Here is a 14,829-nt window from a genome sequence, read left to right on the forward strand (position 1 = left end):
CGCTCGCCGAACAGGCATCTTTTTTTGTCCTGTTTGGAGAGCCGCTTGCCAAACAGCACTAAAAAGCCACCCTGTTCGGCCAGCCGGGTAAACAGGTAAAAAATCTACCCTGTTTGGCGAGCTGGAGACTTTACTTTAATATTAATGAGTTCGGCTCTCCATTCAGGACAAGAAAAAGTCGCTGTTTGGTAAGCCGGGCTTGCCAAGTAGTCACTTCCATTTATAAAATAGTCTCTCTGCAAAGCTTTTTGTCACTGCTTTATACTGATTAAATAATACCCCCAGGCTCCCTAAAAGGTCCATAAAGCCTTTTCAACTGCATCTTTTAATATTTCTAAATAGCTTCGGCGGCCTGGTGTAAATGCAGGGTTGTACCTTAGAGTAACCAGACTAAATTTAGTCTGGTTACTCTGAGGTTGTACAGAACATTACATGGCGATCCTGTTCAATAAAGTAGGTGTATCAGTTGTGTAATTCTTGTTGTCCTTTATTTTAGAAGATGGTCGGGGGGGGGGGGGGGAGGTTCCTGTCCCCACTTCCCGTTATAAAAAGGCCCCATTCCGAATCCCTACAGACAACTTCAGCAATCCCGACCCAATTTTCTACCACTCCCTGATTTTGTCGCTAAAATATGGGCGTCTATCCAGTTTTTTGGCCTGTCCGGTCCTGGTGTCCCGATAAAAAAGCCCGAGCCCCTTTTAAGGAGTGATTCACAGCCGATCGCAACTTTTAGCTCAAGACTCCCGCCAAACCATATACTGTATACGCCAGCCCAGGATTAGCTGGCGTCTATCGCCCTCCCCCCCAAAACAATAGTCTTCACACTATCACGAGTTCGGGACAAGCTCATTAATTAAAGCCGGTGAAAGCTGCAGTATATCACAAATGAAGTAAAATGCTACAATCACTTTTATAAAGACCCGCATGTCATAAAGAACTATACATACCTAAGTGATTCCGCGAATCGAAAGCAGTGGGGAAACCAGCGGGGGAATTCCAGCGGGAATAATCGATAGCGTATCTTGCACTGCGATATCAGCTAGGAGGATTTCGTCATATCGCTTCCTGGGTTCCTTCTGGAATAGAGGACTAATCTCAAAGCTTCGCCCTTGGTACACGGAGCCTTGCGCGCTGAAGGCCTACTGCAAGTCTTACTAGCTTTTGGCGCCAGAGTGGCGAGTCGAGAGCAGACATAACAGGTGAGCTCATTGTGAATTATCACTCACTTTCACTTTTGTTGTGTTCATCAGCCTGCTTCTACGCTCTTCCCCAGCGTTCGTTTTCATATAAAAATGTATCACTAGCTTCCAGTAACCGCTGGCATGGTTGGATCCAACTTGGACATCGTGAAAAGACGGCGTTGACAGCCAGTTTCAAACGATTGACCAAACATGGGTTTAGTGCATTGGCTGAGAGCCGTCGCCGCCGTAAGTCTCCTTTTGACATGCTGAGACCGGCGTAGAAAATGTTCACAGTACACTCGGCAAATATTTTCCCAGTTTCGAGGGTAAATCAGCCGGATCTTGCTAATTTGAAGGATGGTCTCACCAGTTGCATTGTGGATGTTTTGAGGCTCGTGTGATTCTGTTGTTTCATTTTTAGATGCTGGAACCGACCTACATGAAATTTGATCGATTGATGTGTCTGTAATGTTAAATTCTTTTTGGGATTCCCATAATCTGTCTGTTGACATGTGACGCTTATACTATACACGTACATGTACTTCTGTCCTGTTCTGCAGAAGCGAAGGTACCTCCACCTAACTTCAAACATCGTCACCACTCCTTTGTATGAACATGGCAGAAGGAGGAAATCGATACCGCGATCGGATTGCAAAAGACCTGGCCATGGAAGACCTCGAAGATGGCATGGATGACCTTCGGGTCGTGATTCAAGGCAAGCGGTAAGTGTGTCGAAATATCCACGCAGAATATGTTGCGTATGAGAAATTGATACATGTAGTGAGTATTTGCCCCTCTTGTCCATCTGCCTGTCATTTTATTCATTGACCAGGGCGCGCGCGAGGATCGTCTTAACCTAAAATACGGCATTTATCCTCAGAGGTCGTTCTTAAAGGGACAACTTGGACATGAGATATGTTGGTTTTTCAAACAAAATGGCTTCCAGCAGGACCGTGACATATTCAAACGGGATACTAAGTACTTGAAAGACCATTGAACTGCAATCATGCACTAGAAGTGGGTGCATCCATAGGCCTGCCCGAGTTTCACAAGCCATGTCTAAAACTGCCTCACAACCCCGGCAAAAATCAATATTAGATATCAGAATATGTGTGGCACTACGAGTGGCGGCGCATGGTGGAATTAGAGTAGGATCATTATCCTCCTGGCCAGTTAAAACCCACGCCCAAGTTGTCCCTTTAAGGTAAGAGACGAAATGCCACCATCTACGCCACTCTTGGGAAACAAATAGACAATAGATTAGGTTAAATACCACGCACGCCTGCCGACGTTTCGTTGTTGGGTTACTCAACAAATTCACAATCATATTCTGTCTGTTTTGATGCAGGGCCGTTGTCAATAATGACGGCATTTGGTGGGTGGAACTCCATGGTCAAGTTTACTCCTTTGAGAACCTTCCCAACCCGGACAGCACAGTGGTGAAAATCTGCGTGAATAACTTCCAAGAGAATGGCCTCTCTGATATTGGTGGCTTGGAGGAACCGTTCAAGGAAGTTTGCTGCAACTTGGAGTTTGCGTACAACACTGCTGTGGCGAATGACATGGGCAAACTGGAGAATATGATAAACGGTGTCTGCTTTGACATGAACAAACTGTGTAGCACGACAGGGAACACCTTGGTCAGGTTCTCTCGTACTTCTCATGACGCCTGTATCCATTACAAGGGAGCATTCCTTTATCTGTTGGATGGTTTCGAAGACGTTGCACACTTGAAGTTGGAGGCACTTGTTAAGAGTATGTCAAGTTTAGGTGCATCTGCAGAACTCAAAAGACTAATAGACACGTGTAATGACAATGTTATGAGCATTCTTGAATGGATAACCGAAGAGAAGGCCAAGCTCGGCATAGCCGGGGAGGAACGAATGGCTTGCGAGGCTGGGATTTCAGCGGCTAAGAGGGATCATGTTGACGCTGAAGAGAGGTTGGTGGCTGAGAACAAGAATTTAGCTTGCATGGAGAAGCGCAACATGATCAGCGAAGTGATCGAAATGGCGGCGGAGGTGGTGGTGACAGCAATACCGGTCGTGACACTGTTTTCCCTCCCTCAATTTAAGGTTGGAGCAACTGGAGCAGTCACGGTCATTAAAGCCACCCAGAGATTTATTAAAAGAACGATCGGCTCAGAAGACAAAATACAGCTGGCCAGAAAACGGGCAGCGGATTTAGAAGGAGAGCGACTTGATGCGCGAAAGAGGATGATTGCACAAGCAGACAGACTGGAGCAAGCCAGAGGGAGGGAAGAGGTCTTGAATAGTCTCCAACCCCTTCTACACGACCTATCTGGCAGTTTGAGGATCGTGCGAAAGAAGCTGTTGTGTGCGTGCGCCTTCTGGGAGCGTCTACAGACTGTCATGGCCCCTGAGATGGATAAACAGCAATTTCAGGCGAGTGTGAACGCCCTATCAGCCACGAAAGAAGAACGGGCCGAGTTTTGGCGGTCGAAGGCCTTTGCGGAAGATGCCATCTCAATGTATGCAAGGTATGGCAAATTTTTGGATTTTATTCCACATAAAAAATACATTTACAAAGCTTCCCTGCATGCTGCTTATAACAGAATGGGAAGACTGTCTGGGACGTAATACTGCTTTTTAGAGTTTTCAGCTGGGAACTTAGCAGATAAATATTTCGCTTTTAGTTTCGGGATTGCATATCCGTAGTTGGCAAATGTTACTGTTTTATGGACTGTACATACCAGCTTACGGTACGTGCATAATGCACAGTGCATGCATCTGCAGTTCGTAGATTGCGGTAGACAGAAGATAGGTTACGGAACTTCATAATCATGATTCAAAACCATTTCGGTTCCAGGTGGGTGGCAAGAAAAATTGTCTGTGATCAATCTAGGGTCGGCGTGGATGAGGCCTATAAGATGTTGGATCAGCTGGCCGTCGCGAATCCGACCAAACATGATGCAAGGGCATGGCTAAAACTCAAGGCGGAAGGTTACAAGGGACAGGCGATAGAGTGAGCGATTGTTCGCCTCGATCGTGCCTTCGAGTTGAGTACCACTAGATGGCGTATGCGGCGAACCTATAGGATGCTGGCTATAATCCTACTCATGAACAAAACACCTTCTCCAATGTTCGATATCTGAGTTGGCGGCTATTTTCATCACGTCTTCGATCAGCTCCAAACAGACTGTCTTCACCAATTCAATCTGGTCCCCCATACCTTGCAGGCCTGGTGACGTGTCTCTCCGCCTCAGTCATAACCGAGACGGAGACTTCACGCTTTTTGCTGATTGGCACCCCAGCAAGGTATTGGATGCGGTTGGGTTCACCATCTGACATTCACACAGTGGGCAGGCTGGAACGCTTGTCCTCTTCATATGGGATTTAAGAACGATCAAGGGTATAATAGCACACCTCGTGTCTTGAAATCATGTAAATACATATTTAATATAAACTTCAACTACAATGCTATGTTGCGTTGACCGATAAAGAAACACTATTGATGCTAACAGTCAACACGCTGATTTCTAGTAATTACACTACTCGCATGGTTATGACCTGTGGGACAGTAGTCATATGTAAACAATTTACACGAAAACAGCTCGCCTTATTGAGACATTTAAATTGGATGATATTATTAAGTCTTCTCCGTCGTATCGTCGGAAGCTGACTGATATCCACAAAATGAAGCATTTACTTGTTGTGATCGACATTTGCTTTTATTATTGTCAGTATTGTCATTATTTTGTGTTCTCGATAATGGGTCTTTAGCATTGATAGGTAGGAGCTACGGTCGACAATTTGTAGTCTCTAGGGTCTGGTTGTTCAAAACGAATTTTGCCACTTACACTGGCGTAACGTAAATTTCACTTTGTGTTATCTCATTCAATTAAGCCCTTTTTTAAAGACTTTTTTGGGAAGATCTCATGTACAACGGCGTGCCAACGGCTCAAGAATTGGCGGCTTAAATCGCATCTTGGAGCACCTAGATTTCAAGATTTTCACGGGCCCCTCCCCGCCCCACCACGGCGCCGTGCCTGCGAGAGAGTCAGAGTGAGTACATCTTCCGTTATACGAGTATGATTTCCTTCATTCTAGAGTGTACTGGAGTAGAAGACATAATGCCCTTGGGTTGTGGTAAGGACCCGATTTAAAAAATAATTGCCCTGCCTCAACTCGACTGCTTCCTATACAAATGTCGTTTTTCAATTTTTACCTGATCAATTAACCCCGAAGGCTTCATCAGCACATTGAAAACAAACATAGATAATGGATATAAAAAGATATCATAATCATTAGGGGTAGAGGGTAATTGATATTGATAAAGGTTAATTGAACAATCATGACTAGGCCGAGGGAAGCAATGATAGCTGGGACGGAAGGCAAATTTAGGTCCTTTGTATTTTGGCCATTCCCCGGATAGGTTGTAGGTATCTGGTGAGTTTTGAGGTCTGATTTCACAACAGACCGCAGCCCACGTTTCCCAGATTTGTGGTATGTTACAATTTCCGTGCCAATAACCTACACTGAAACGTCTGATGAAACTGCGCAGTCTCCTGCGTTCGCTGGTGGTACTGGTTGTTTTCGTGGGAAATAAGCGTTCTTGTGAAATATTCGAGGGGAAAATATTGTCGTAAGTCCGTACGTTATTTACATTATTTACATCTAGTGGCGTCGGCGCGGTTTCCTTCAGGTCTGAGTTATGTGCAGAAACATCTTTGTTATCATAATAAAAAAAACGTTGTCCCGTTTGCGTGCGTTGATAAAACATTTTTAATGAAACGTGCGTGTGAATCTAAAATGCACGTTTATCCGTTTTGTCAACGCATGCAGGAAGATGCCTTCTTCTTTGCGCTACACTGCATTTAACAAACAATGTTTGCATGCGTTGGCAAGGGGATTTAAAAGCCGATGACGGGCCAGTCCTTTGGGCAAGAGTCCGTCAAGAACGTTTGTTTCACAGGTTCATCTGAGAATACGAAATGAAGATCGCAATACTACTTCTCGTGGTTTTCCTTGCCTGCGCGGAGTGTGGCTTCATTACCCCAATGATAACACGGATAGCCAATGGAGTCTGGAGCCTCATGAAAAAGGACATGGAAAAGCAGGCCGTCACTCTCATCTATGAAGGCGTCATCAAAGAAGGCATGAAGGAAGCCATTGCAAAGGGCGTACCGGTTGTCAAGCAAATTGGCACAGGTAAGGTCTTGGCACTACGCATGCTAAAAATGACCTGATGCAGTGTAACAGTTTTAAATGTCGGTTAGCGTTTCCTGATGTCGAAAGATTCTCTTATGCATGCACTTTTCATCTCGGAGATATTTAAGGTCATGGGTTTCATCGATAGAACCATTATCCGTCAACATACAATTAATAGGGAAAGACATCCACGGGATGGCGGCTTGACACAGGGTTCTTGGTGTGAGGAGACTTGAGGAGTTTGTGGAGGGGCGGGGGCAGGGGGTAGGTAGCAGTGCATATGCGGTACTTTTGTTACAGCTTCACACTACCGTATTACAAAGGTACTGATTTTGCTTTAGACGTTAAGGGTAACTCTGCTACAGCAAGTTAAGGAACAATTTCTTCTGCCTTTCAGCGATCGTCATTGACATCGATAACAAACTCAAAAGTGGAGAACTTCAGCCAGAAAATATATCGGACTATCTGAGGATGACCATGAACAACTTTAACAGAAAATAAAGCATTGACCCCACGCCATCTCCGTACATGTATACGTTTAACAATGCAAAGAATATACTCGGCTTCTGATGAGGTAGAAACGCTACCTGCGATTTTGCTTGACTGGTTTACGATCGTCTCGTAAGACTTCTTCCTCGCTTCTCTGCTTAAATTTCAACATTGGCTATAATGTTCTCAATTTTGTCGCAGTGACAGTTTACATTAAAGAAGAGATTTCGTTGAACTGTTGCGTTTTTGTTTTTGTTCATCAAAATATACTCTAGTTTCGCACGCCTAACTCAACTGTAGTAAGCTAGTGTATGTGTACATTTGGGTAGGCCCACGACGGGAGTAAGTTTAGGTGTTAGACACGCAGCATCTAAACTCCATTCAATTTCCGCCTACAACTATTGCTATTCACATTCAAATACTAGAGGATTATAGAAGGCCTTAAAATTATCCCATAACGGGCCAAGAAATGCGCTCATGTAGAGATCTGGCTGGACGTTAGGAGTTAGAAACAAGATTATATGGACGTATTAATGCTCAGATGTCAGATATTTGAGGGTGCCGTTTCAGTTCGATTTATTTGGAAAATCATGATAGAAAAAGTCAATTTTTTTCATTGATTGCAATCATCGCTGCCCGTGCCTTTCATATCGTCGCGATAACCGATATTTTCTTCATATCGTTCTTGAAAAGGCGTATTTGATCACATAGGCCTACCCATTCTTTCATGTTCCCACAATACAATGGGCTTGTATGTCATTGCTCCATTATTGGAGGCCACGTCATCCTCAAAAGTGCTGTAGTCTTACTTGATAGAAACATGAAGCCATTGGTGGCCATTTTAGCTATTTCTCTGCTAATCAGCAACAGTCACGCCTTCTCTCTTAGCAAGGCCACTCTGATAAAGTACGCGCTGAAAGGAATCTTCACTGGCGTAAAAGAAGACATACAGAAAGACTTTAATAAGTTTTTATTCGGGAAGGAAAAGCCGAAAACCTGGGGAGAAACATTCGGAATTGAATTTGATAAAATGAAGAAATTCGGTAATAGTAAGTATACACCTTCGATTATCGTATCATAATTCAACAAAAAATTCTGAGTGGGAAATTGAACGCGCTGAACATTTGACGAAGAGGTTCGTTTGCAGCAAAGTTTCGTCTACCTCATCTCCGCGATGACGCATGTAACCCAGGTTTCCCATTTGCCGCGAAATAAACCAAAATCGACTTGTTAAATTACAGCGTACGCAACATTTACGCAAAGCCTACTGTCCTCATACGAGTTCAAGCTTGCGACAAGAAACTGGGTAACAGTCTCTCTTAAGGATTAGCTTCTTTCCTCGTGCCGGAATCGGTGACTTTCGATCAGGTATTGGCCATGCAGAAGACGCCTAAGTTGCTTGTCTGGTGCGGGCCTTGGCGCTTATATGACTTCTGATACTTGAGCGGATTCATGCTCGAGGAAAGTCTTCGAATGGGAACGACAAATTGGATGAATAAGAAATACTTCTTCAAACAAAGTTCTACCACGCGTCCCATTCATTATTTGATATATGATATTTTCAGGTGCTATAGACAAGATCACTGGCATGCTAAACAGGGGAGAAATTACGGTGAAAGATGTCGGGACGACTCTAGATAGAGAAATAGACTGGACACAGTTTGCTTAAGATGTCGGAACGACTCTAGATAGAGAAATAGACTGGACACAGTTTGCTTAAGATGTCGGGACGACTCTAGATAGAGAAATAGACTGGACACAGTTTGCTTAAGATGTCGGGACGACTCTAGATAGAGAAATAGACTGGACACAGTTTGCTTATAAAATTTCAAAAGTTGGTCAATGATGAAAAGCTCGCTGTTTAAGAATTTGATACCGAACTGGAGGTATTCGTTGCCCAGCAAACACTGCGAGGGTAAAGCTTAAATGCAGACCATGACAGAAGACGCCGAGCAGCCGGGGATTTGGGCAAAACTGGCAGCTCTACCTCGGCAGTATTTGGAAAGACAACCATACTGACAGTAAGGTATCAATTTCTCTTTTAAAACAACATGGTACTCAAACGAAATACTGAAACGAATGTGATTTTACCGCTGTTTTACCGCTTCTATACTCTGTACCATGGCGTAATCCGCATTTCTCGATAGCATCGATTTAGCTTAGGCAACTGCGATCGGCACATTTGAACTCAATAATGGATAAATTGAAACAAATCAAAATATTATTTGGTCGATGCAGTTGCTGACAACAATTTTTGGTACACATTGCGTGCTCACAACGACATTATCAATTATGCAGGGGGTCATGGCATGTTTATATTCAGTTGCCAATAGCAAATGCAACTGTCTGCGCTTTTAGTACCGCAGCAACGTACATACTTCGACAGAACACTGCACTGCCAAGCTTCTTTGCCATGTTGCTTTGTTCCCATGCATGTTCGACTCTGTTTGCCGTGGGCAGAAAATATCAACCAAACCATTTGAATGTTTGTACATGTAACTTGCCCGCCTACGAACTAAAACGCCAACTTGTTTAGTCAAAGAAATATTTTTATTCAAAAGTATAGGAGTTGCACATGATTTCAGTTGTTTTTATAGTTGATGTTCTTAAAGGGGTACGCCGCTCGTACTCATTGTATGTACTGGTAGCTCATCAGGCAAACACAAAGTAGCATAGTGCAGTTATTATGCACGCAATTTCGCCCAAACTTGGTATTTATTGTATTTTGTTCGAAATTTTCGAATTTTAGTTTAATTTTCAAATCTTTGAACGAACGGAGTAAGACTTTAGTTTATACAATGGATACATGAACAACAGGAAGAAAAGAAAATATTCATTGTGAAAACAGGCAATTTGCATCATAGACCACATGTATATACATGTTAAAGATTGCTCCACAAATTTGCCTCATGCTTGTACACGTTTTAATATCCGATTTGTCGACGCATGCGACAAAGGATTTGTTTGGGCGCATTGCATCGTAAAAGTTGTTGATATTTCCCCCGCGTGCGTTGACAGAACGGATGACGTTCGTGCATGTCAGCTCTCTAACATTTCAGCGTGCAGAAAATGATTCCTCGGATATTCTGAATTTTTAAGAGTCAAATACTATATACAATATGTACATTTCGATAGATGCTCTCATACAACAATTTTCGCATCAATCGCGCCAGTTTCTTCCACATTCGATTGATCGCATTCACCACGGGTGTGGCCATACAGTCTCACATGACCAACGATATGTCATTATGATACATCCCTCACACTACAAAACATGCAACACAATCATTCTCATCACCTGCTTCCCATACCAATCAAAAATACCTGAATTTTCACTCAATACGTTCTCATTCATCTCATTCGCGCTATTTATTTCTACATTCACTTTATCCGTTGATGCTAACTTGTGCTCTGTCGTCACAAGATGTAAATAAAGAAACATGGCGGCCGGGCCGTCCCAGTTTTGGCATTGGACAACGACAACGAAACCCCGTTCACGCAAATTGCGAAACTGTTAAGTTCCTCAACTGCGGTTTCTAAGCGCACGGATTTCGAACCAGTCCTTGTCTCGCCTCCTTTGCGATGACGGTGCATCTCGCTGAATGTCATTTTTCTATCGGGAATTCACCATCTTCACCGTACGAGCATGAAAAACAAAATGGCCGCCGCTGTGAGGATGCTTGGTGTCACGTGATTAGCCCCGCTCATTCCGGTAAGCGGCATCATGTTGCATTTTATCGACGAGCAGCATTGAGCACATTCCTGAAAAATATACACAATAATTAATAATAGAACATTATCATTATTATTACTAGCTATTAGCGAAAAGGAAAGTAAACGCGTTCAAGTATCAGATTCACCACGAGCTAGTTCATAATCTCCACGCCGCCGATGGAGGACATATGCACTCCCAAAAAGCCTTTCACTTTTTCCACCCAAAGATGATAGGTGATGTACTGGTATTTAAGCGAACTACTTGCATTATATGTGATAACGCTGAACATGTCTAAAACCACCGCGAATACTCGGATGGTTTTCAATTGTCAACACTGCTGCTGCCGGAAATATCACTAGTCCTGCTTCCTGCTTGCCCTACTTGTCAACAAAAGTGGTTTTATGCATAGGCCTATAGGTTAAGTGCTTTACTCAAGGACGTATATAATTGGTCTATGGCAATTTGGAACCCATTCTCACCTGCATGTTGTTGGCTGTTTTACAGTACTCCTCAGTATACGTACTGTCACAGGCTGGCCCGCACTTCCTTTCGTGGTAGATGTGGCTGGTGTTGAAGTTATTGTAGCGAACTGTCTGTAACCCAAACATATGGCTTAGTTGAAACTATTATCATAGCGAATTGTCTTTAACCTAAAAAAACATGTTCAGTGAAGGAGGCGAGGCATTGGAGTTATTGTAGATAATTCTCTGTGACCCTGTGGTCATGAAGGTGGAGTTGTAATTATTGAAGTTGATGTTAATATGTTGGACACATGCACGCTTTTTATAACACGTTTTGTCAACGCATACAAAGGCTTTGCAAAATTTTCAAGCTTTTATCACGCATGCGTTGATTAAAATGAATATAAAAATGGAGAGATAGGTTTCTACATGTACATTACATGTAAATGTAATGTGACGTCACATGAATGGCATAATGTCATTGGTTTATCGTAAACAAGATGGCCGATAGTATCCAAGATGACCGAAGTACGTAAATCTGGTAATCAAATGATTTCAGTTGATATACTGACATTTCGACATTGATGAGTATCAACTTACCCAGCAAACTTCCCCGATAGCACAGGTTGTGTAGTTATCCGAATCGCAGATTTGCACCCGGTCGCATTTTGTGTTATTTGTGCACGTATAGCACACAACCTGTAGAATTAAAAAATAAACATGAAAGACACTGTACGTCACATGTTTCTATGGAGTCTATTTCTCTATTCTAAGCCAATTCATTGACTGAAGAAAATACAAAAGCCGAAAGTGTTGAGCTAATGGCTTCAGCTTTTTTGAGTTATGGAGGGACAATAAGTACTACATTTACTTTGTCAAATGCCAATTGACCCGTGCAATCTTTTGTGACTGGCGAAATTGAGGGGTGAAAGGAGAGTGAATCACCCCTCTAAAATTAGTTTGACAAAAGATTCGGGTCTATTGTGGCTCAGTCGTAACCAGTATTGGAACAATGGAAATTAAATATACAATGTACATGTACTTACTGGTACTGGTTCAGTTGTGGTTGGCGTTTCCGTGGTGGTCGGTGTTTCGGTTGTGGTCGCTGCTGGTGTCGTAGGTGTTTCGGTAGTTGTGGCGCTGAGGGGCACTAGTGAAAGATGAGACAAAATAAAGACGTCACGTTTCCTCTCAAAAGATTAAAAAGTCGACCCTCAACCATGGTAACATATATGTCATCAACGGCAAACAGGCTTATCGTATTTGTATCACTGACTTCTTTCTTCCGCAACAATACAAATAGGCATATAACTAGAAGGTTTTTGAAATGAACTCAAAGGAAAAAAAATTCCAACTGTGATTTTTTCAAGATGGCTCCTGGAGGGTAGTTGTGTAATCTTGGATGAAAAAACTCTCCATATATATTGATTTACCTGATACTGCTATAGATGACGTGTCAATGCCGAATTGCGAAACGGAGCCCGGGTTGTTCGATATATACGTCGTCAGGGTGTTGAGGATGGCAGAGGTATTTGCAACGCTGACGTTCACCGAGGCAGGGGTGGCCAAGATGACCCGGTATAACACAATCACGCTGCCTTGTCTATAAGGAAAGGAAGCATTTTGAAAATTATTCAGAGAGATCGATTTCATGATGTTCGTTTGGGAGCTAAATGCTTTCCGGGCCCACTATACGACATTGAGTTCTCTTAAAATCATTATACCGAGGTATCATGGCGTGTTGGAGAGCGAGACGCGATAGTTCTCTCATCGTCTGGGCTGTTTTCAGGTAAACCTTGGGTACAATGTATATCTGACTTGCATAAACCGGATACCAGCACATAGATACACGTAGACAGGGCTTTCAAGATCCAAGTCCAAGTTCCTTGTGATGGGTATAATGTAGTTCTTATTTCAGGGCCTACTGAAGTGAGATCCTGCTATGAGCAAGGCGTTCAACATTTCCTCCCTGACGGAGGCTTTTCCCCTGATTCCCAGCATAATTTCAGTCGTTCAAGTGTATAAGAGAGTCTCTACCAGAAAAGAAGTGATCCTTTAATTACTTACTGAAATCCGTATACGTCAACGCTTGACACATCTGCTGAATTGTTAAATGCAGTCAGTAACTGGAAAAGACGAATCTCAAAATAAGTCTAGAGTAGGATATGAAAGACACACTTATTTGCAATAATGGTTTTGTAAGAGTCAGAAATATGATGGAACCTGCCAAAAAGCCCTATCAAGTGATGCTTTACAACTTATTTTGTCCCGTCGGCGGTCTTGGCCAATGAGCTGGTTTCGTAATCCCTCAGAACGACGAAATGCTGAAGTTATATGATAATAGGATTACGATAAATGATGAATTATCTCTTACCATAGTCGTGAATTGCGACTTCAAACTCAGAAATTCAGCCGAGGATGTGTTGAGCAAGTCGGCGGTGAAGTTGATTCCAGCGCATTTGAATGAGGCATCGTAGTAAACTTCAACTGTGGATGGAAAAGACATGGTTGAAGTGTTTATTTCAAAGAAAAGTCCTGTGTTCTTCGTCATCAAAAAAGGAAATAGAAGACAATTTCTTTGAAATGTTGCTCAAGCAGGTATTTCGGAATTCTTGCGTAGTTTGGCTCTCGAATATATATCTACAAGTGCTTACCTGGGGCAGGCGTAGTTTGTTCCATGGATGCAGTGGTACCAGGGCTGTCTGAAAAAAAATATCGCAATAAAATTCAGTATTGCACCAGTTTGCAAATATCTCTTTATCTGAGGGAGGTGATGCTTTGATATCGTGGGCCGTCTCACACCAAAACAACTTTCTGTTATCAAGCTTTATTGGGTCTTCTATTGTATATGTATACATGTAGGCGACTCATGAAAAACAGACACAATGTCCAAAGACTGGTTGAATAGATTTTTCACTGATTTTACAGAAGTGAAATTTTTCGGATGGAATTCGCTTTGGTAATGTTATAGCCGCTTGCATTACACTTTCAACCGCTCATCGCTTGGTGAAAAACCAACCTTAAAATGAATTGAATATAAGACTTTGTAGATGATAGAAGAACGAATCCAGAACTCCTGCACCACAGCCTACCTGTTGTTTCGTCTTCTGATGCCCGTACTATCCCTGGTAAAGATCCCACAAAAGCAAGTCCGCAAAGAGTCAGGTAGAAAATTTGAAAAGTCGTCAAACAATCTTTACACTTGAAGCCTTCCATTTTAATCAGTTACGTTCTCAAGTAAGAATATCTCCGAATATAAATTAGGAAAATTTCGTTTCGCGTAACACGTCTTATTCGTCTTGAGGCTGTGTTTGCAATAATCCAAGATCGAAATTACGAGGTCTAAATTGCATGAATATTTCCGTTGTTTGGTAAATTGTCAACGGAAGTTTTACGCCACACTCAAAACAAGGTCCAGTTTGTTTTACGTGTGCATGGTAATATCGACTAAAAAATGGATAATTCAGAAAAGGGTCCTAAGTTTATTAGAGCGATATCAAAACTTTCTTCCTTGGGTCGATGGTGTTTTGGAAACGGGGAGGCGGTACAGCGCGTGCGTCGCCCTGGGCAATGGGCCATGTTAGCCGAGCCGTATTGGTTGAATTATATCGATGCAAACAAACGAGCAAAATCCAGCACGGCATGTTCTGCAACTGGCATGTGGGGAATTTCCACATCCCGGGTAGTACAACCTCTTTATATCATACCCTCTGTTTGAAAAACCACATCGCGTCCATATATTGACGTAAATTTAGAGGTTTTGAAAAATGTTCATCCGACTTAGGCACTTAATTTACTTTAAACTCTCACGG

The 14,829-nt window shown here is 42.7% G+C and overlaps 2 protein-coding genes and 2 long non-coding RNA genes across 4 annotated transcripts; 2 read left to right on the forward strand and 2 right to left on the reverse strand.

Moving 5' to 3' along the window:
* The first annotated feature begins 1,033 nt into the window (after positions 1-1,033).
* Positions 1,034-5,022, forward strand: LOC135494591 (uncharacterized). Its single transcript, XM_064782701.1, has 4 exons — positions 1,034-1,199; positions 1,742-1,903; positions 2,530-3,681; positions 4,011-5,022. The coding sequence occupies exons 2-4, from the start codon at positions 1,791-1,793 to the stop codon at positions 4,168-4,170; spliced, it is 1,425 nt and encodes a 474-aa protein (XP_064638771.1). The 5' UTR covers positions 1,034-1,199; positions 1,742-1,790; the 3' UTR covers positions 4,171-5,022.
* A 483-nt stretch (positions 5,023-5,505) lies between these two features.
* On the forward strand, positions 5,506-7,076 carry LOC135494903 (uncharacterized). Its single transcript, XR_010448486.1, has 3 exons — positions 5,506-5,590; positions 6,117-6,352; positions 6,750-7,076. It is a non-coding gene; the product is annotated as an uncharacterized LOC135494903 (long non-coding RNA).
* A 2,632-nt stretch (positions 7,077-9,708) lies between these two features.
* On the reverse strand, positions 9,709-11,710 carry LOC135494771 (uncharacterized). Its single transcript, XR_010448456.1, has 3 exons — positions 11,618-11,710; positions 11,036-11,149; positions 9,709-10,603 (listed from the first exon to the last, which is right to left on the reverse strand). It is a non-coding gene; the product is annotated as an uncharacterized LOC135494771 (long non-coding RNA).
* Positions 11,711-11,773: 63 nt separating this feature from the next.
* On the reverse strand, positions 11,774-14,233 carry LOC135495040 (mucin-2-like). Its single transcript, XM_064783439.1, has 7 exons — positions 14,110-14,233; positions 13,672-13,719; positions 13,392-13,504; positions 13,085-13,143; positions 12,451-12,620; positions 12,064-12,167; positions 11,774-11,803 (listed from the first exon to the last, which is right to left on the reverse strand). Exons 1-7 carry the CDS (start codon positions 14,231-14,233, stop codon positions 11,774-11,776), a joined length of 648 nt encoding a protein of 215 aa, XP_064639509.1.
* Between the last annotated feature and the right edge of the window lie 596 nt (positions 14,234-14,829).

The sequence above is a fragment of the Lineus longissimus genome, chromosome 10 (genome assembly GCF_910592395.1).
Source record: "Lineus longissimus chromosome 10, tnLinLong1.2, whole genome shotgun sequence".
Taxonomy (NCBI): Eukaryota; Metazoa; Nemertea; class Pilidiophora; order Heteronemertea; family Lineidae; genus Lineus; species Lineus longissimus.